Raw genomic sequence first — 22275 nt, forward strand, 5'->3', positions numbered from 1 at the left:
TAGCACCATTAAAGGCCTGAGACAGCACTGAGAAGCCAATACTCTAAATAAAGTTAGCAAGAAGAATTCTTTATTGGGCCTCAATTGGTCCCATAGAATTAACAAGCTGTCATGTTGTTGGGGGTGGGGGAGCATTCCTGCGACTGGACTGGTTTGTATCAGAATAACTTGGTGCAGAGCTTTTAAACTTTGCCCGTACACACACACACACACACACACACACACCAGTGATTCTAGAATGGGTCCTGGTATAGAAGGAGGGCAGGACAGGTTTGAAAACCTCCCTAGGTTATTCTGCTATATATGACTATCCATGACCCAGCCATTTCCCTGGCTTAACATGAAAAGCCAGAGGAAACACTTCTTTCTTCCTCACCTACAAATACTGCTTCCTTTGATGTGCTACTTACCCCTAGCAAGCATAATTCAAATTGGCTTAAGACTAGGGAATGTAGTGACTCACTTTAGTGTGGTTTCAGGTACAAATTGATCCAGAACAGGATTCCCACTCCTTACATTTCTCCATTTCATTAGCCTTAGTTCCGACATCTGACCCCATGTGGTCATGGATGACTGCAGAAGTTCCAGCAACTACATCCTCTCTCCTTCATGTCCAGCAAAAGAATAGAGTTAAGGGTCTCCCAGGATTCCTAGTGACTGTACTTTTGCACATCATTGGCTCATTCCTGAATGAGTCACTGTGGCCAAGAGAATGTGAAATGAGATGAGATCTTTTCTTAGAAAAGAAAAACACTTGGTCTATATAACTGGATATCTCCTTTCTTGGAATTCAACTCTTACTGACTCAGCAAAGTTCTGAAAGATTATTAAAATGGGATCCCTGGGTGGCGCAGCGGTTTGGCGCCTGCCTTTGGCCCAGGGCGCGATCCTGGAGACCCGGGATCGAATCCCATGTCGGACTCCCGGTGCATGGAGCCTGCTTCTCTCTCTGCCTGTGTCTCTGCCTCTCTCTCTCTCTGTGACTATCATAAAAAAAAAAAAAAAATTTAAAATGGTACATTTTCTTCAATTAAGCATTTTTAAAACCTCATTCATTTCAAATGTTCCCTCTAAGATTTCTACCTGTTAAAATTGTATGAGCCATCTTTCATTTGGGGACATCTAGTGACAAGAGCAATGAGCAATAGATTAAGAGACAGAAGACCTAGGTTCTACCTACTTCTCAGCCATCACTAATGCTGGGATACAGGGTAAATGGCTTTGTTCCTTAAATAAGAAAGGGCTTTTAAAACTTTGCTATGACATGGAAATCAATGGAATTTTGCTCCTGTTAAGTAACCAAACTTTTGAAGTTTAGAAAAAAGAGCTTCCACTCTCAGGAAAATAAAGATGCTTACCAACAGATATCTATTGAGCACCCACTAAGTGCCAGGCACAGCGCTGGGCTCTACAAATAGAAAGATACAAAAGGCTCAGCTCTTACCCTGGGTGAGCAACCATGTTAGTAAGAGGGAGACATGCAGGTAAATAAACAATTACAGTACAATGTGCTTTATGCTGTAACTGAGATATGTATGGACTACTATCTGAATTGAAAGGCTGAGCATGAGTGTTGTTGGTTGAGGATTCAGTTTTTTATATGAGCAAGGTAGCAAGGAAAGGGAGTCAGGGTCAGATGAGCAGTTGAGGCAGAGGGAAAAACACATGCACATGCATAGTATATATGCTCCATATTCTGTTTGCTTCTCCAGAGCCACTGTGCACTCTGTCCACTCTGCTCTGTACCCTGGGGCTGGCCTCTGTGGAATGCATCTCTGGAAGTCCCTTGACTCTGGCTTCTAACTGGTTTCAGCCAATGAGATATGCCAGGTGGACAATAGAGGGAAGTGAGAGACAACGTTCAGATATATGTCCCCCCGGCTGCCTCCTTGAGAAGAAGGGTCACAGCTCCAGTTCCGCAGGCTGATCTATCTCACTCAAGATCCTGGGGATAACTTCCTCACTTGCCTTTTTAGGTCTAGAGGTGGTAATGGCCTTCCACTGTAGTTTCCCTTAACCCTGTCCACACCTTTGTAAATATTCTAGTAAACTCTTCAATTACCTCTTTTGTGTATATCATTTGTTTCCTGCCAAGATCTTGAAGGATACATTTGTGGATTATGTAGAAATTGCAGGGATGGAACAGAGAGTATATATCTGCATGAGGCAAGAATGATGAAGACAGAAAGTTGACAGGAACCAGGTCCTTGGGGGCCTTGGATTCTCTGTGAGGAGTGAGTCAAGATTTTATCATGAAGGTAATAGGAAGCCATTTTTTAATCATTAAATTACATTTAAAAAGTCATTTGTAATTATTATGGATAAAATATGCACTATATACAATTCAAAAGCAGCTACTTGCATGCTACCAGGCCTCAGTAGAAATGGAGCCTGGAACACCAGTGACCATGCAGCTGCCCACCCTGGGATAGGTTCTGTCAAAAGTGAGCAAAACATCATAGGATGGAAGGGGTATATCCAGGATCAGGCACAAGCAGGGTGAGAGGATATAAATAAGCAACAGATGCAGAGGGTCCAGAATCCCTCTACTTTAACTCATATTTATAGCTACATAAGGGGGTAAGGAAGGCTTGTTATCAGCTGAAAGAGGAAGGAAATAGGTTGATCTTGGTTCAAGGATGAGTTTGCCTTGTGCTGTGGACTGCATTGTGCCCCACAAAAATTCATACTTTAATGCTCTAACCTCCAATATGATGGTATTTTAAAATGAGGCCTTTGGGAGGTTATTAGATTTAGATGAGATTGTTAATCAGGCACCCCTTGATGTGGTTTAGTGCCCTTATAAGAGGAGACATCAGAGAGCTTCCTTCCGCCCCTCTCTACCATGTGAGGACCCAGCAAGAAGGTGACTATCTCCAGTCCAGAAAGAGAGCCTTCACCAGAACCTAATCATGCTGCCACCCCGGTCTGAGAATTCCAGCCTCCAAAACTGTGAAAAATAAACTCTGTTGTTCAGAGTTAAAACTGTAAAAAATAAGCTCTGTTGTGATATTTTGTTTGACAGAGCTAGAAGACCCAAAGCTTGGTGGGAGCCTGTTGCTAATTTATAATGTCAGTTAGTAATGACTCTGAAAGATAGGGAAATCCTCCATTATGCAGCATTCCAAACAGTGTATCTAGTTACCCACTGTCTGTGGAAAAAAGAAGTGAACTGATGTAAGAATATATACTGGGCAGCCCGGGTGGCTCAGCGGTTCAGCGCGGTCATCAGCCCAGGTCCTGATCCTGGGGACCCAGGATCGAGTCCCACATCGGGCTCCTTGCATGGAACCTGCTTCTCCCTCTGCCTGTGTTTCTGCCTCTGTGTGTGTGTGTGTCTCTCATAAATAAATAAATAAAATCTTTTTAAAAAAAGAATATATACAAACTCAAGGGGAGTGGCAATAGTTTGGCTGGTTGGTCATGGAACTGGAAAAAGAAAGATTGGAATACCAGGGTCAACAAGATCCAAGAGAGAGACATTTGGACTTATGATAGTTGGCAAAAATATCAATGTATTACATGTTAACACCTGACAGAGATCATCCACAATAGTAGAGGTAGTAAACAATGAAGTAGACAGGATGACTGGCCAGTTGTCATCAGCCAGCCTCTAATATCACCCATCCTTCTCATGGATGATAGACATGGTGGGAAGGATGAGGGTTATGTCCAACAGCATGGACTTCCACTCATCAAAGCTTATCTAGCTACTGCCACTGCTAAATGTCTAACATGCCAACAACAGAGCTAAGCCCCCTGGCATGACACCATCTCTTGCAGAGGTCAACTATTTTCATCTTGCAAGAGGCAGCAAATTATCTTGACTGAAATCAATACATATTTTGGACATAAGTTTGCCTTTCCTTCCTGCAAGGCCTTGGCCCAAAAATCACCAACCAAAGGTTTTCAGAATGTTTGATCCACCTATGTGGAATTCCATATAACATTGTCTTAGAATGAGAGACTCTCTTTCCAGGAAAGAAATGGAGTAATGGGAACATGACCATGGCATCCACTGGTCCTATTAGATTACACAACACTAGAAGCCATCAGTCTAATAACAACAGAACAGTCTCTTAAAGACAAAACTGAGGTGCCAATTCAGAGATGATAAACTGAAATGAATGACCATTGTGTGGAGCTATGTCCCCATTGGTAGATTACATGGCTTCAAGAGACCAAGGGATGACATAGCAGTAGCCCCACTTACCCTCAATCCCCAAAACACAAGACCAACCAGAATCCTGTGAAAGCTGCTCCAGGGTGAGACAAAGTTACTATAAGTAGTAAGTCAATATGAATGGCACAAGGGTGGGCTGCAGTGGATCCTGTGGTACTTTACCCAGATCTCCTCTTAAGAGATGCACATATTCCCCCATCTGCTCATACCAGCTGCTGACAATTTACAGCTGTGTCCCTCACTGAACGTTGTCCTCAGCCACAGGGCTACACCTTGCCCAGAGCTATGACTCTTTCCAGAGGGCAGCATACAGCCATGACTGGTTGATGCAGAATTATGAAGACCAGATCCCTTTGGGATGAGCTGAAGTCTCAGTCACAGCCATGTTGCTGGTTAGTTTCTCACTGTGACCAATCCTTACATCTTCATGTCCTTACATGTGTATGTCCCAAGAGCACCTCTCTTGCCTTCTGCATATAACTCTCTGTCTCAGAATCTGTTTCCAAGGGAACCCAATATAAGGTCTAAAACTTCCATTCATTCTAACAAGGTAAACATAATGGAAAAGAAAACAAGGAATTACTTTAATTTTAGGTTATCACTAGGTGCAATTAGACTCCTGTTTTGAAATTAGGAAACTTTGTTTTTTTAAAGAGAAATGTTGTGCATAGTGACTGGAATTCTTACAGCCACCTATGGTTTTTAATGTTTTTGTTTGTTTGTTTGCTTTTGGCATGTAAGCACCGATGAATGTTGTTCAAGCCACTCAATCTATGGTATCTTGTAATGGCTGCCTAGGCAAACTAATACAGACAGCCCAGAAACTAGTGTGAAGCACTATCAGGAATATCCCAGCATGGAAAAGAAGTCTTGGTTCAACCCAGCAGAGAGAAAAGAAGGTTGAGGATTTTGTAATCCACATGGGTTTTATTGTATTAAATTAAAAATCTACTGTTTATCACTACTAGAAAGTTATTTTGTGACTGCTTATTCCCTAGTGGGTTTTACAGTGACGAATGAGAATGATAAAAGTACCAGTCATGTTACACTAGGTTATACTGTGGCAAGAAGTGTCTCTAAACAGCTCAGTGGCCTATAGCTGCAAAGATTTGTCTCTCCCTTATTCTACTTACCAAGTTAGGGTCAGCTTCTGCTCTGATCCAGTTAATTTCACTTTGGGGCTCAAATTAATGGAGAAGTCTTCTTGTAGCATTGTGGGCCACACATGCTGACAAACAGCTTCTACTCAGAAGTGGCCCACATTATTAGATTGACCAAAGGAAGTCACATGGCTACTTCTGAGTACAACAAGGCAGTGATGTATAATCTTCCCAATTGACAGAGACACTATAGAGAAGAGCACCAAAATTACAGGTAAGCAGTAATATAGTCTACCATAGTGAGGTGGTTTATTTTCCTCTTGAAAGAGTGGTTCATATACTCAGAAATGCAATCAAAGTGGTCCTATAATTATAGTCATTTCTATATTCCTGGTATTTAAAGATTAACAACATAAGGCATTTAATACAAAGATGTCATATGTTGTGAACATATTATAGACATCCTATGATCCTTCTCATTAGAGATCTTTATTTTATTGTTTTAGCATATAATAAGTATATTGCCATTTCTAACCATCAGAAAATTAGAATCTCAAAATCCGTAATGTAAGAGGACAAGTTAGATAGATATACATCTAATTCATAAATATACAAAGAGAGAGAAAAAGAGAAAGGAGGGAAAGAAGGAGGTAAGTAGGAGAGAGAGAGAGAGTGCGCCTCACTAGAAATTCAGCACCATGCCTCATACTAGAAGGTCCTAATATGACTTGGGAGTTCTAAAAGGAACCACCATGGACAGTTCCTATGGTGGGTGCCTGCTGTGGAGAAAGTGACCATACTTCTCACTGTTAAGAGATGTGGAGTTCTGGAATAAACAGCCAGGCTTATCACCTTTCCAAGTAAGAGGACCACTTGAGTAATGGCAAGTCACCCACAGTATCTAACAATACAAATATACTTGGGATAAAAAGAAGGTATGTTCAAGTCATAAGCATTTTGGTAGGATTATAGACATCTCTTATCTTCAAGTGTCAGAGAAATGTCTGAAAGGTGATCCTGATAAGGAAGAAGAAAATAAAAAGGTCTTTGTCTGTAATCTTGTTTTGGCTGTGTCTCTGGAGTTAATATATGAGATTCAGCCCTTTGGGTTAATCCAAAATTAACCCAACTTTGTGGAGTTGCATATCCTGGTTTAGCAAAGTTAGAGGTCTTTGAGGTCAAGCATGCCTGAATCTGAATCCTATCTCTGCCTCCCACCAGCCATGTGACCTTGAGCAACCTAACCTCTCTGAGCTGTGGATTCTTCGTCTGTAAAATGGAGATAATAATATGACTTATTCATATGGTCATGATGAAGATTAAATGAGATACAGTGATATTCCTGGCACATGGCAAACCTTTACTCAGGTGTAGCTATCATCATTAGTCATCATAATCATCAGCTTCATCAGCTTCTTCTTCATCATGGAAAGCCAATCTATACAATTAGGGAGGTACAATGGTACCTTAATCATGAAACATTCCACGGGTTGGGGAGGTAATGTTTGTTCTCACAAATATGTTCATGGTGTAATTACATGTTCTAGATTTCTGATTTCAAAAACACTGCCATCTATCTTATTAATTAACTGATTAATGATTTAATGCTTTGTTTTAAAGTGTTGTTAAAATCTGGCTATTAGGGATCCCTGAGTAGCGCAGCGGTTTGGCGCCTGCCTTTGGCCCAGGGCGCGATCCTGGAGACCCGGGATCGAATCCCACGTCGGGCTCCTGGTGCATGGAGCCTGCTTCTCCCTCTGCCTATGTCTCTGCCTCTCTCTCTCTCTCTCTCTCTCTCTCTCTCTGTGACTATCATAAATAAATAAAAAAAAATTTTTTTAAAATCTGGCTATTACAGGCAGCCTGGGTGGCTCAGTGGTTTAGCACCTGCCTTCAGCCCAGGGTGTGATCTTGGAGACCCAGAATCGAGTCCCACATCGGGCTCCCTGCGTGGAGCTTGCTTCTCTCTCTGCCTCTCTCTCTGTCTCTCATGAATAAATAAAATCTTAAAAAATTCTGGGTATTACATCCTAATTGTTTTCCCATTAAATTTAGCATCAACCGGAATCCCTGGGTGGCGCAGTGGTTTGGTGCCTGCCTTTGGCCCAGGGCGCGATCCTGGAGACCCGGGATCGAATCCCACGTCGGGCTCCCGGTGCATGGAGCCTGCTTCTCCCTCTGCCTGTGTCTCTGCCTCTCTCTCTCTCTCTCTCTCTGTGACTATCATAAATAAATAAAAATTAAAAAAAAAATTTAGCATCAACCACACCACCACAAAAAGGAGTGCCTTCATATTTGAACTATTTCCATTCTCATTGAGAGGTATCTGAAGTTTGCAATTTCATGAACTGAAATGATATCTTTGTCTTCTTTCAGAAAGAGAAAACATCTGCTCTCTAATAATAATGTCATGGAAAATTATTACAGAAATCAGTGATTTTGTACTTCCTCCTTGGGTAAATTTGCAAACTTCATAACTTTTTAGGCTTATTTCAGGGAAAAAAACAAATTTAAATCTATCAAACAATGTTGCTTTATAAACCTAATTGCTACCATGTTAATTTCTTTGCATATTCAGATTGTTACTGGGTGAAGCACAATTTGTGGGATGGCATTTCTGGGGAAGGTACAATGGAGAAAATTAATTATAGAGCTCCAGAGATCATTTACCCAAGCAAAAAGAAGATATACATCAATAAGTAACTAACTAGAATATATAGAGGTCAAAAAATTCCCCTTCTTAAAATAGAAATTAAATTTTTAGGCACTTTGATAGCCATGGACTGTATAATTAAAATATAGTCCATAAATGGGCAGGCATGTTAGACTTCAAAATACCATTCTATGTCAGTCCTTTCATTTGGCCATCCATCAAAAGTTTAATTTAATCTAAAATTTATTTTCTTTCCATTTTTTATTTTTGTTTTCTTACTTGAAAGGACAAAAATTGGAGATCCTTTCTTTACTAGCTCACCTCTCTTCCCATAATACCCAAAGCAAATGCTACCCATAAAAGGTTCAAGAAAAGGAGAATAGAGCTAGAAAACAAAAATCTGAGGACACAGAAGAAAAAAGTGCACAAATTTTAGAAATTGTGATTTACTTACTTATAAAATTATCATTTTTAAACCAAACACCAATGCTGGAAAGAATATTGAGAAATAGGTACCCTTATCCACTGCTGGTAAAGTTATAAACTGATTCTGCCTTCTTGAAAGATTGGTACTATGTCTATAAAACCAAGAATGTAGAAATCGTAGGCCATGGACTCTAGAGTTGGATGCCTGACTTCAAATCCTTACCATTACATGCTGTGTGGCTCTGGACAAGTTTCCTGAACCTCATTCTCCTCATCTATAAACACTAGAATAATAATATTATCAGTCTCTTAAGTCTGTCATGAAAATCAATTGAGTTAATAACTGTAAAATATTTATCACAGAGCATATTAATTTTCTATTGCTGCATAACAAACTACCACAAAATTTGTAGTTTATAACAATATGTATTTCATATCTCACAGTTTCTGTGGGGTGTGAGTCTGCATATGGCTTGCTAGGTCCTCTGCAAGACTGCAATCAAAGTGTCAGCCAGAGCTGGATTCTCATCTCAAGCCTTGACTGAAGAAGGGGCTGTTATTGGCTCTTGAATGAAAGCCATCCTCATCTCCTAATGGCTGCCCTCAACTCCTTGCCACATGGATCTTCTAACATGACCACTTACTTCTTCAAATCTAACAAGGAAAAAAATCCCTAGAATGAGTCTGCTAGAAAAACTGAGCCTTATATAATATAAGATAATCACAACCTATCACCTTTGTCATATTCTATTGATTAGAAGTAAGTCCTACTCACCCTCAAGGTGAGGAAATTATCCAATGTTGTGAATACCAGGAGTTGGGGATTAGGAATGCCATCTTAGAGTCTATTCCCCACACAGAGACTGGTAATAAATGTTAGCTATTGCATATATGAAAAAAATTCTGCACAAAATTATTTTTGAGATTGAAAAATGTGAAGCAGCTTAAATGGCCACCATTTAAGAAATGCCAGGTCAATGTAGCCGAAGCATACTGTATGAAATTCATGAGGATAGTGAAACTACCAAATCAGAAAAAGCATGTCAAAATTTTCCTGTCATAGCTGCAGAACTCTCTCAACAGAATACTACAAGTAACCTAACACAAGGAGGATGGGATTATTCATAGAATTTTTTTAAAATGATATAAGGTATTTCTTTAACCATGAACATAATTTTTATCAGTCATAGCAGAATTTGTCCCTAAAACACTGGTTGTGAACAGCCAGAGGAGAAAGTTTATAAAGGGAAACAGTAAAATATAGTAAGTTAAGATTCTGTTAGGTGACAGGAGGGACAGTCTTCTTTTTTTTTTTTTTTTTTAAGATTTTATTTATTTATTCATGAAAGACACAGAGACATAGGCAGAGAGCGAAGCAGGCTCCCAGTGGGGAGCCAGATATGGGATCACGCCCTGAGCCAAAGGCAGACCCTCAACCGCTGAGCCACCCAGGCGTCCTGAGCGACAGTCTTAACAATGCTTTGTCCCAAACGTGTTTTTTCCTGCCAAAGATGATAGGATCAGTTTGTTGAAAGTGTAGAAGTGAGGAATAAACAGAGCTTGGTCTTGTGTTTTGGTTTTATTTTAACCACTATACAAAGGGAGGGAAACAGAGAACTGGTGTTTTACATACCAGACATTTTTTTTAAAAAGATTTGATTTATTTATTCATGAGAGACACAGAAAGAGAGAGGCAGAGACATAGGCAGAGGGAGAAGCAGGCTGCAAGCAGGAAGCCTGATGTGGGACTCGATCCCGGGACTCCAGGATCAGGCCCCAGGCTGAAGGCAGATGCTGAGCCACCTAGGCGTCCCCATATCAGAGATTAGAACATGATTTTAAGGCTGTTAGAACAAGAAACTTAGCTTTTGGCACTAACAGAATTTTAACTCTTGAAGGTTTATTTTAAGTTCAGTTTTATCCGAATTGACTAATATGTATAGTTTTTTTTTTTTTTTAAGATTTATTTATTTATTCAGAGAGAGAGAGAGCAGAGACATAGGCTGAGGGAGAAGCAGGCTCCATGCAGGGAGCGTGACGCAGGACTCGATCCGGTGTCTCCAGGATCACACCCCGGGCCGTAGGCGGCGTTAAACCGCCATCCGGGCTGCGCTATGTATAGTTTATGAACTAGTTCTAGTTTATGACTAGAGTAGTTATTACTCTAGTCATGTCTTGTGACTTCTCATAATTACCTAAAACATACTTTGTGGCCCTTGAGGGACACAGACACATTGTAATTACATAGTAGATGGATAAAAATAGATTCTTGTAATAAAATAATTTGACATCAATCAAGTCCTTGCCATGCTACTTTACCCTGGATGACAAAGAACTTCATCACCTCGAGTGGTAAAGTTTGAGACTTATCTCCATTAATTATTCATTCTATAATTAATCCATAATCAATGAATAAATATTTAGCTCCTGAAGGTCAAAAATACACTGAATCCTCTGACTTTCCTTATCAGCAAATAGAAAAGAAAGAAATTTACAAGCAGTGTTGGAATAGAAGGTTCAAATGTTTCCTTCAAAGTTTCCCTATGAAAACTGATTTCCTTCTTAAAGGAAGACTCATGTTTCTGATTTCTCTTTTTCTTTCTCAAAGAGAGAATTTATGTTATGCTGTTTTTAGAGAATATCAACATACCAACAGACTAATGGAGGGGAAGTAACCAGAATAAACTGTAGGAATATGACCAGATGGGTGAGAATAAGAATGCAGATTTCTAGTTAGAAGGTCTGTGTGTGACCTGAGATTCTTCATGTCTAACAAGTTCCCATGAGATATCATACAGTACAGGTATGAGAACTCTACTCAGGGTAAGAATGGTATAAGTATCGTGAGGCCAGTTGGAGTTGAGTGACAGAGCATTGTCCACTGTGGTCAGAAAGGTAAGCAGGACCAGAAAGAACTAGGAAACCAGTGCAGATGTTAACCTCATAGTCCAGTGAGTAAGGCAGGTCTACTAGAGCAGAGCATCCCAATAAGCATATACCAATACACAGACCCCTCAATCTTCCAGTGGCTGGAACCCTGAGCTGGTCACCTGAAATTTCCATTGGGGCTCTAAATCTTGCCAGTTTGTCACAGTGCATAACAAAAATGTCATTTTTCAGTATGCCATAATGGGTAAAATGTTGGGAAACACTGCTTTGGAGTTCTGAAGTCTGAAGATTTAGCTTTCAGGACAGGTACCTAAGAAAAAGTTTTCAGAGGCCACATGAAGGGCAAACCGTGGAAGAAAATGTGAGCAGAAGCAAGTCCAACATGGAAAAGCCCAGAGACCAAGAAAAGGCAAGGCCAGATGGCTGCATAAGAATGTAGTGTGAAAAAATGCTCAACATCACTCATCAGGGAAATACAAATCAAAACCACAATAAGATACCACCACACACTGTTCAGAATGGCTAAAATTAGGGTGCCTCAGTGATTCAGTTGGTTAAGCATCTGCCTTTGGCTTGGGTCATGATCCTGGCGTCCCAGGATCTAGCAGGAGAGAAGAGGGAGAGGAGACAATCTTAAGCAGGCTCCATACCCAGCACAGAGTCCAACACAGGGCTCAATCTGATGCCCCTGAGATCATGGGCTGAGTCAAAATCAAGAGTTGGAGGCTTAACAGACTGAGCCACCCAGGTGCCCCTGAGCACCTTGATCTTGATGTCTGATGTAAGGCTCCCCTTAAATAGGTAGCCGTGGACCCAGTAATCTGAGTCTGGTTGCCAGCAGCAAAGAACTATGCAGTTAAGTTCTCCTTGTAGACTTTTCCCCAAAGTCCTATACAAAACAAGCATCAGCCCTCCAGTTCCCACACTGAAGTGTCACTATTTCATTCCCTAGAGAACCTCAACTTCACTTTCCCAGCCACATCAATCAGGCTCTTACCAGGGGTTCAAGTTTATCTTCCTTCCTTGTTCTCTCTGGAATCGTCCTTAATTGCTTACAACTCTTCAACTTAAAGAAGTCTCAGTACATAAAATTAAACTTGTTTGCTATTTTTTCCAATATGGAAAATTGTTCAGACTTGTAAGGTAAATCCAATCAGTTCAATCTACTTAAAATTTCAGGGGTCTTTTTCTTCTTCCTCCTTCATGTGTTAAATCGAGTTGTAAACAAAATGTAACTTTATTTTTGTCCCCCAATGACCTTTCAAAATTCATTCAATGAGGGCAGCTCTGGTGGCTCAGCGGTTTAGCGCCGCCTTAAGCCCAGGGCATGATCCTGGAGACCCTGGATCAAGTCCCACATCAGGCTCCCTGCATGAAGCCTGCTTCTCCCTCTGCCTGTGTCTCTGCCTCTCTCTCTGTGTGTCTCTCATGAATAAATAAATAAAAATTAAAAAAAAAAAACAAAAACAAAAACAAAATTCATTCAATGAGCATACCCTACCCCTGGATGAAAATTTGGTAGGTAACACAGCCTGTTTTGTTCCTTCTTGGGTTTTATAGACTCTCCTAGGGTCCATACATTGCAAATACAGATCAACTGAGTAATTTGAATATTCTGTCCAAGATATTAATCAAAACTTCTAACTTGATTTACCATTAAATATATCAAATATATCCCCCTCCTTCAGTACAAACCTATTTTCCTTTTTTGTAAAAGAGCCATGCATTTGGTTTTGTCTCAGGGTCATCACAATTGTGCAAGTTGGACACTGAACAACTCTGGGGAGAGGGAAGAGTGTCACCACTCAAATCCATAGACTTATTCCCTTATTTTCACAAAGAGGTTGTTTGGTGGGAGCATTTCTGTCTTCTTCTCTACCTCTCTCCTTGCTCCTGCTTGCCTACATCAGAATCAGTTTCCCAAAACTGGTACCTCCCTCAACTAGATTTGTACTTCCTAGTCTGGCAGATGTTTATTTTATTTATTTTATTTTATTTTATTTTATTTTATTTTATTTTATTTTATTTTATTTTTTTCTGGCAGATGTTTAAAGCCAGCTCTTTCTTTAGTGGGCTTTTCTGAAGATCTGGGCCCTCATTCAGTTGCAATCCCATGATGTGGGTGATGACAGCTTTCTTCTCTCTGATGGCTTTCGATCACCTTTAGCTTCCGCTCTTCTGGAGGTCCTCCCCATACATACTTTCACCGTTAAGAGTGAAAAGTATGGGGCAGCCCTTCTTGGGCAGCCCAGGTGGCTCAGCGGTTTAGCGCTGCCTTCCGGCCTGATCCTGGAGCCCCGGGATTGAGTCCCACATCAGGCTCCCTGCAGGGAGCCTGCTTCTCCCTCTGCCTGCGTCTCTGCCTCTCTCTCTGTCTCTCTCATGAATACATTAAAAAAAAAAAAAAAAAGAGTGCCCTTCTTGGGGCATCTGGGTGACTCAGTCTGTTAAGCATATGCCTTTGGCTCAGGTCATGATCTCAGGGTCTTGGAATCAAGCCCTGCATTGGGCTCTCTGCTCAGTGGGAGTCTGCTTCTCCCTCTCCTTCTGCTTCTGCCCCTCACTCAGGCTCGCTCACTTTCTCTCCCTCTTTCTCTCAAATGAATGAAAACTTAAAAAAAAAAAAGTGCCCTTCCTTTGCTCTTCTTTAGGATTCAGAGAGATCCAAGCCAGCTCTTTCTGTCTGGTCCATGGGCATTACTGAAAGTCTGGCCCAGCACAACCACTTCAATTTTGCTGCCACAGCACCAGAGTTCTCTCAGTTGTGAGTACAGGTCCCCTCACCCACCATGTTTTCAACTTCAGGGAACACACATCAAGCTCTCCAAGGGATCCTATGTAAGTTCCCTTGCTAGACCTGAAATGGAAGTAGAACTTATCCCTCCTTGGAGAATGGTGGGACTCACAACAGGACAGCATCTCTCTCCAAAGAAATCCACCCACGTCTTCTCCCTGTTCCACTCCAACTCCTATTCATATCTTCCATCTCACTTAAGGGTCCAAGCACCATGGAATAGTTCTGCACAATTTTGTGTATACATTCTGCATCTGGGGGATTGGTCTCACATGCATTTTCATATCTGATGGCCATTGTATTATGGTCTTTTCAAATTAAGCCCCAGTTACATCCCTTTTTGTCATCTTCCCCTTCTACTAGTTACAAAAGCGTTAAGACTAAGCTGTCAGGGAAAACCATAGTTCTCCTTTTAGATTTAGTAGGAAAGACAACAGCAGAGTTCATTGGGTAATAAACTGATCCCTGCAGGCCCTGCCAGGCAGCCAAGCTGAAGGTCAGCTTGGTACTCTTTCAGGCACTGGCTCCACGAGAGGCAGGCCACCTTCTGGTCCCGTCTATTATGATGTGGTTCTTTCCATCAAGCTGGTAATTGCCCCAGGGCTAATGAACCAAGCGTTAATACATCAAATTAAAAAACACCCTATGAGTGACAAACACAAACCCCAAAGTATTTGGCTATGAGATGAAAATGAATTTCTCATAATTACATTTTTTACAATTTTATTTAACATTTTGAGAAGTCCCACTCAGACTCTCTCTGCTAGAGAAGTGTCTCTTCTCTGGGGGTCCAAATTTCAGCATGCAAAGGGCTCCAAAGATGTCCTTCATGCTCCAAGCCCTATGGCCAAATGTCTGGGATGAAACTAAGTTTGCAAAGCAAAATTGCCAACTGTTTTTCATTGTAAGGAGGATGTATAGGAGGGAGGGAGATCTGTCTGGCTACTGTAGTCTATGCCACTGGACAATGGAATAGAAAACTTAAAAGTCTTCATGTTCCTGCCCTGAAGGGCTCTAATAAACTTGGTGTCCCAGCATGTACTTAACTACCAGGATGCCTTAGTTCAGTCCAGACTAGAATCTGAAATCTGGCTCCTTGAAGAACTCATGGGCTGTTCAGGGTGTTTCTTTGCATGAACTGGTGGACCTGAGGGGCATCTGTGTGCGTACATGCGTGTACACATTTGCGCAGGCGTCCCCCCAACCCTGAAGGAACTGTTTTCACAAGGAAATTTAGGAGCTACTGGGCACACACAGTACTACTCTCATGGGGCTGAAAGTCTCCCCCACTGAAAGTCTCTTGGTTAATGGAGGTCAAGGCAGGAGGGTGAGAGGCAGAGAGGAGATGTAACAGATGCCTCTGGTGGCTGCACCTGGAGCCAACCTCTCAAACCACATAGGTCTGGGGAATTTCAGGGAAACAGGTGAGGATAAGGACTGGGAATTTGGGAGATTGGTGATAGTTTATGCCCACAACTGATTCAGCCTTGACCTCCTGACCTGAACCAAGAAGAAACTATTTACAAAATGGGGGCATTTGCAATAACAGTCGAGCCTGGATATAGCATGACTCCTGTTGCATGGATTCAGGCTCAATCTGGGGCAAATCCCAGCCTGGAAATAAGTCCATCACCCATTCAAACCTTGGAATGCACAAGACACACTTCCAGATTCTCTTTAAGCATAGAAAATCAGACTGGGTAGATCTGAGGCTCAAGAATCTACTACCAAGTACCCTCAGGTGCTTCTGAACATAGTGAACCAAGGCACAATTCCTATTGGCAACAGACCACCAGGCTTGCACACATAGCCAAAAGTTAGGGACATTTTAACTTTCACGATGAGATTGAAGGTTGGAAACAAATCAGCACACTATGACTGCCAGGGTTCATCATCCATGTGCCTCTCCCATGCAAGTTGTCACTGATAGCAGGAATAACCTTTGAAGATGGTCCTGCTGTTTCAAGGCTCAAAGGTGACAAAAGTGCCACCTGGCTGCCAGGTGAAGAGTTGGCCTTTTAAAACAGGAACTTTTTATCCAAGGGCATTTGCCGTCCCCCACCCCCCCCCCCCATATAATTGCATTTTGATTAGAATGAGGTCAATGAGGGATCCCTGGGTGGTTCAGTGGTTTAGCGCCTGCCTTTGGCCCAGGGTGCGATCCTGGAGTCCCAGGATCAAGTCCCGTGTCGGGCTCCCGGCACAGAGCCTGCTTATTCCTCTGCCTGTGTCACTGCCTCTCTCTCTCTCTCATAAATAAATAAATCTTAAAAAAAAAAAAAAAAAAAAAAAAAAAGAATGAGGTCAATGGTGAGAGTCCTTGAACAAATGAATTAGGTAGATAAATGAGGTGTCATTGTTTTGCTATGAGGGTTGGGGTAAAGAACATCTGTTAAGTTGCCCAATAACAGGGAAGATACAAGGAACCATGCCCAGTGATGGAGACTTCGGTGCAATTGTTTCTATGAGCTTGGGAGAGGAACTAAATATTCAAGAAGCTGAGCCTCCAAGGTTTCAGGGCTCCAGGACCAAATTTGGGGTGGTATAAGAGAGGATAGATAGGAGGGGGCTATCTAGAAAACAGTGTTACCACATTGAGAGGGTTGGGATCTGCTTTGGCTTGGGAAAGAGCCAGAGTGCATGAAGAGGCAGGAGGAGGAAAAGGAAGACAGGCTGATGAGAGAGCCAGGAAAAGCCTGGGGAGCACTAAGGGCTGAACAGGAGATGGGGCAACAGGACTGGAAAACCAGGCTGAACCAGGGCTGGGTGGGCAGGAACGTTTGTGAAGGATGCCAGCATTGCTGAGAAATGGATCTAGGTGTCTCACATTCTTAAATGTTTTGTAAAGAATGTAATCAGAGTGGGAGTATTTAAACCACCCTACGGGTGAGGAACACAGGATGAGGGGGAAGGGATAATGATCTCATTTTGAATTGTTTTAAAAAGGGGAGATTGTTTCAAATAGGATGTATTCATTATAAGGAATAGAAACCGTAAATTAGAATGGTTTAGGTAATCTTGGTTACTTACTGTCTCACGGAATAGAAATGGGAGGTAGAAACTACCATGGCTGGTCCATGTAATGGTATCCTCAACGCCCAGGAATCTTTTGCCTTTTACCTTTTCTATCATCAGTATCTTAGCTGTTTTGTTCTGCCTCATGCATGTTGCCTCATGATCACAAGGTGGCAAGGATTATTGTAGCAAGGATTACATCCTCACACAACTGTTTGAAGACAGGGCACTAAAGGAGCATTCCTGGCAGAGGTTTTCTTTTCATAAGTCTCACTTAGCAGAAAGGAAAAAATATTTCTCCATAAGACCCAATAAGTTTTACTTTATGTTTCATTAGCCAGATTGGGCCACTTAGACACTTCTAGCTACAAGGAAATCTGGGAAAGCAAGCATGACGTGGCTTTCCCAACTTCTGTTGTGGAAGTGAGCAAGGATTGGGAATAGCTTTGAAGTGGAGAGCTAACAGTATCTGCCAAAGGGAAAAATAGAAATATGGCCAGAAATAAAAACTAAAAAAAAAAAAAAAAAAAAAAATTACCTAAGTCCAAAGAAAAATTTTTGGAATGTATCTAGTTTTAGTTAAAAAAAAATTTTTTTTTAAAGTTTTGTATGTAAAGCTCTGTATTATTTAAAAGAAAAAAAGACAGGCCTGGCTGTATATGCACATTTTACTTCCATACTCTTTTAAAAAAAACGTGAGAGGGGCATCTGGGTGGCTTGGTCAGTTGAGTGTCCAACTCTTGGTTTTGGCTCAGGTTATGATCTCATGGGTCATGATATTAAGCCTGGAGCCCCATATCTGGTAAGCTCCACACCCAGCAAGGTGTCTACTTGAAGATTCTCTCCCTCTGCCCCTCTCCCCACTGGTGTTCTCTCAAATAAATAAATCTTTTTTTTTTTAAAGTTAGGCAATGTCAGAATTCTACATGCCTCTGACCCAATTTATCCTAGAGAAAATCATGGATTTGTGAAAAGTTGTATATATACATGTATACGTATGTATAAATATATATGTGGATGTTCACCATCTATGTTTGTAAGAGCAAGAAGTTGGAACAGCCAAGCATCCCTACTTCATACTGCTCTGCCAAGTACCAAAGTCAATTACAAATTGGCCTGGAAAGGAGAATAGACCTCTCCCTTTGTGTTATCCTTTGTGTGGTTTGTATCCCAAAATGGCAAGGTTGTGTGAAACCACTCTTTCAAGGTTTGCCTTTCCCCTTGTTCTACTTGGAAGGGTTTGTATAAGCTTCCATGCTACATTCGGAATCTCTGCCCAACCCATCACTTGGGTCAAAGCCATCAGATCTGCCCCCTCCATGCCCCAGGACTGGTTCTCTCCCAGAAGACGACATGTTAAGAAACTTCAGTTGAGCCACCATGTAATTGAGCCACAACGCAGCCATGCCTAAGTCCCAGTGGGAGAGCTTAGGCTCAAACTGAACTTCCTATTGCAAATGATAACGAGTCTGAACCCCACCTGATGCAAGGAGGGACTTTTAAGGCAGAGGAGCATCAATTCTGCAGCCCCAAGCTCTCAGTCTAGTTGAGGAAACAGGATCAGGCCTCCTGGGGCTGGAGGGTTATCCTTAAAGCAGTGATACATCGTGGCATAAAAGCTACCTGACTTTGCTACTTATAGAACCAAATAGGAATGATTCATTCTTAAGGCTTGTGATTTTAAAAGGCTAATGATGACAACAAAGGATGTTAAACTTTTACGAATAATGAAGGTGAACTGAATTTCACTTACTGCTAATGTTGTAGGAAGAGTAAAACTATCTTATTTGTTAAGGAAACATAAAAATATTTCCTTGCCAACTAACATGCTAGGTACTTATAAGTTTATGGTAAAAATTGGAATGACCAATCTGCAAGAGAGAACTGAAACCTATACAGCGACAAAATTGTTAAAGGTGACAGAGCAAGAAGCCAATAGCTCAGCCTTTGGGGAACTATTGACCTTAAGGTCACTCTAAGCCAATGGCAATGTCCCAGGCAAACAGTTGGAATTTTAATGCTAAAAAGAAGCTTTGAGATAATAGCTTCAATTATTGAGTGCTTATTAGGTGCTGGGTGCTATTTTAAGTGTTCTGCATATTTATACAATGACATAAGAAGTCCACACTGCTGTTCTTCTCAGTTGCACATTTAACTTGCCAAAGGCATCCAGCCAGTAAATAATAGAGCCAGGATTTGAACCCAGTAGTTTGGCCCTAAAGCCTGTGCTCTTCCACAACTCACCATAGCAAAGTCTTACAATTTGAGGTACTTCCTGTGGGTTGCAAATAAGTTAACTGAGTCAAAATAGATTTAGTATTCATAGGCTGGAGTATCAATTTTTTTTTTAATTTTTTTATTTATTTATGATAGTTACAGAGAGAGAGAGAGAGGCAGAGACACAGGCAGAGGGAGAAGCAGGCTCCATGCACCGGGAGCCCGACGTGGGACTCGATCCCGGGTCTCCAGAATCGCGCCCTGGGCCAAAGGCAGGCGCCAAACCGCTGCGCCACCCAGGGATCCCTGGAGTATCAATTTAATGATGCCTTAGCTCTTAAGAAACCTCCTCCCCACATCAGAATTGTGAAAATATACTGCTCTGACCATAGATATCTCTATCTCCCCGCTCAGACTGAGGTGGATGGGAGATTCAGGTATCCAAGGCCAAAGGGACTGGTGTGATCCATTCTGGTACAACAGACAAGAGCTAGTACCTTCCCCTTCACCCTTAGATCTTCCCAGAATGGGCCAGAGGGTATGTGTTATCTGTCTGCCATTTCTGACCCTCCCTTCACCAACACCCATCCCCCAAACGGATGGATAAACAAATAACAAAATCCCGGTGACTTTGACTAGCCCAGGGCTCCTGATACTTCATAAAAATGTGTAGCTTTGTCAGTTGCTTCATAAGTGCTCAGCACCTGTCTAAGGAAAGAACTTTTTCCTCCTTTAGTTGGTAGCAAAGTACCAAAGTGCAGGGCTTCCCTTACAGTAATATCCCCTAGGCTTTCATTTCTGGACAGCCAGCTGGAGGTGAAATTCCCCAAGGGAGTTTGCCCTTCTAAAGGACCAGTGCTGAGCAGTTATTTCTTCTGTGTGTCCAGAGGCCTCCCTCCAGTCCAAGCTCATCTGGAAGCATAATCATTCTTCTTTAAAATCTACCTCTAACTCCCACAGGGAAGAAGCAGCCTCTGAGCTGAGAAACCAGCGGCTCAAGGGCTCCACCATGAGGAAGTCCAGAAATGAGACCTCTGGCAAAACACTGCCATGATCTTCCAGAGCAGGAAGATCTACCACCACCTGCAAAAAGTCAAAGGTGGAGATGGGGAACAGGAGGTCAATGGAGCAGACAGGTCAGTTTTATAGCAAGAAAGGAGATTTGGCACCATGTGCGCCCCCCCATCCCACCCAGTCACTTCTGCTTCCCTTGACTTCAGGGAAGACTGGGGGCCACAGCAGCCTCCTTTGGCTTTTCCCAGATCCATGCAGGATAGGTGGGGGCTGGCAACTCTGAGCTCCACCTTGGTAGCAGCTGGCAAGATCCTTTTTTTAAGATTTTATTTATTTATTCATGAGAGACACAGAGAGAGGCAGAGACACAGGCAGAGAGAGAAGCAGGCTCCTCGCAGGGAGCCTGATGTGGGACTCGATCCTAGGACCCCAGGATCATTCCCTGGGCCAAAGGCAGATGCTCAACCGCTGAGCCACCCAGGCATCCCAGCTGGCAAGATCCTGAAGCTATTCTTCCCTCGTAGAGAATGAGGTGGACTTAGCTTTGCTAAATTCCCATCAGCCCTGCCCACCAAATCCCACACTGATTGTACCAGGGCTGCCTGCCAGCTGCCAGTAGAATGCGGTGGTGTCTGACCTTTGCCTCTATGGGCTTCTCTCTCCTAGAGCCTGAGGAGCACCTGCAGCTGCAGACTCTCACCTCAGGCCAAACAGCCCTCTGTGGTGGTTTGGGATCCATGACCCCTGGGACCCGGGACTCCACTCATCAGAGCGGCAGTGATGTCTTGATCAGGAGGTTCTAGGGAAAGCATGAACTTTGGTATCAAGCATAACTGGGACAGAAGTCTGGCTTTATCTGTATCACTATAAGCAAGAGAGCCAGGTGTGCCTCTATTATCTGGTGCACCTGGTCCCCAGAGTCCACCCCAGGAGCAAACTTGGGGCTCTCAGCTCTTTGACTAATACACACCTGAACACCCAGGTTCTTTCCAATCACTTTTTGGATCCAGGAGTCAATTTTTGTTTTACCTAGGGTCCTTTCACTTGCAAATCAGGACACTTAAACTGTTTCAGGCCCAAAGTAGGCATTTATTACTTTGATAATGTAAAGTTGCACAGAATAGGGATAATGAACAGTTCACAGTTGAGGGGGATAGAACTAGGGTATTTTCTCGAGCTTGGTCATTAGAATAATGACATTCCTTTAGTTCCATCTAGAAACAACTTAGGTAAGGACCTGGCCCCACCTGGATCACATGACTAACCCCGGGCCCAGATAGTGTGTTAGTGCTGGCACACTAGAGAACCACATGGTGAGAGTGGGAGCAGCAGCTTCCACAAATAAGTGGCTCTTATTCACAGAAGAAAGGATGGCAAAGCAGATAATATCCTTGATCACTCTTTGATTGCAATGACTCCACAGAACAGAAATCGTGCATAGACATTGGTATATTGAATTCTAGTGCCAGCTTCTTAGGTTCCAGATTTAGGAGTCCTCTAATTGTCAGATTTTTCTGCTGGGTGAGAATATATCTTGTGGGGCCACAGAGAAAAAAACAGATGATAAAAGCACCTTCTTGGGGAGTGAGGTTGTAGCAGAAGGTGGAGACAGTGTAGAAAAGCCAGTGATGGAGAAGGGAGAACAAGTTTACCAGGGAAATGTACTAAAATTATAGACAGTGCAGAGGTAGGTTCTATAAACTAAATGCTATAACCAAAATTCATGTTGAAACCAATTCCCAGGGTAATGATGTATGAAGCTGCGGCCTGTGTGAGGTGATTGGATTATGAATGGGATTAGTGCCCTTATAAGATTTTATTCATTTAAGAGAGAGAGTGTACAAGTGGGGGAGAGAGGCAGAGGGAGAAACAGACTCCCTCCCCACTGAGCATGGAGCCTGATGATGACACACGGGGCTCGATCCCAGGACCCTGAGATCATGACCTAAGCCAAAGTCAGACACTTAACCAATTGAGCCACCCA

At 42.3% G+C, this 22275-nt stretch overlaps 1 protein-coding gene across 2 annotated transcripts in view; it reads right to left on the reverse strand.

Moving 5' to 3' along the window:
- Positions 1 to 2077: 2077 nt before the first annotated feature.
- The window catches only part of RRM2B (ribonucleotide reductase regulatory TP53 inducible subunit M2B), a 64103-nt gene continuing 43905 nt past the window's right edge, over positions 2078 to 22275 (reverse strand). The window contains exons 9-10 of one of the 2 annotated variants that reach the window (XR_013351455.1): positions 5317 to 5530; positions 2078 to 2225 (exon numbers count right to left, since the gene is read on the reverse strand). Coding sequence is in view for 1 of the 2 variants with exons in the window: in XM_077846833.1 (XP_077702959.1) it covers positions 9011 to 9016 (6 nt within the window). In the remaining variant the exon portion in view is untranslated. Of the gene's footprint in view, positions 2226 to 5316; positions 5531 to 8994; positions 9017 to 22275 lie in introns of those variants that run through there. The other variant, XM_077846833.1, reaches the window with a different exon arrangement.

The sequence above is a fragment of the Canis aureus genome, chromosome 14 (genome assembly GCF_053574225.1).
Source record: "Canis aureus isolate CA01 chromosome 14, VMU_Caureus_v.1.0, whole genome shotgun sequence".
NCBI lineage: Eukaryota > Metazoa > Chordata > Mammalia > Carnivora > Canidae > Canis > Canis aureus.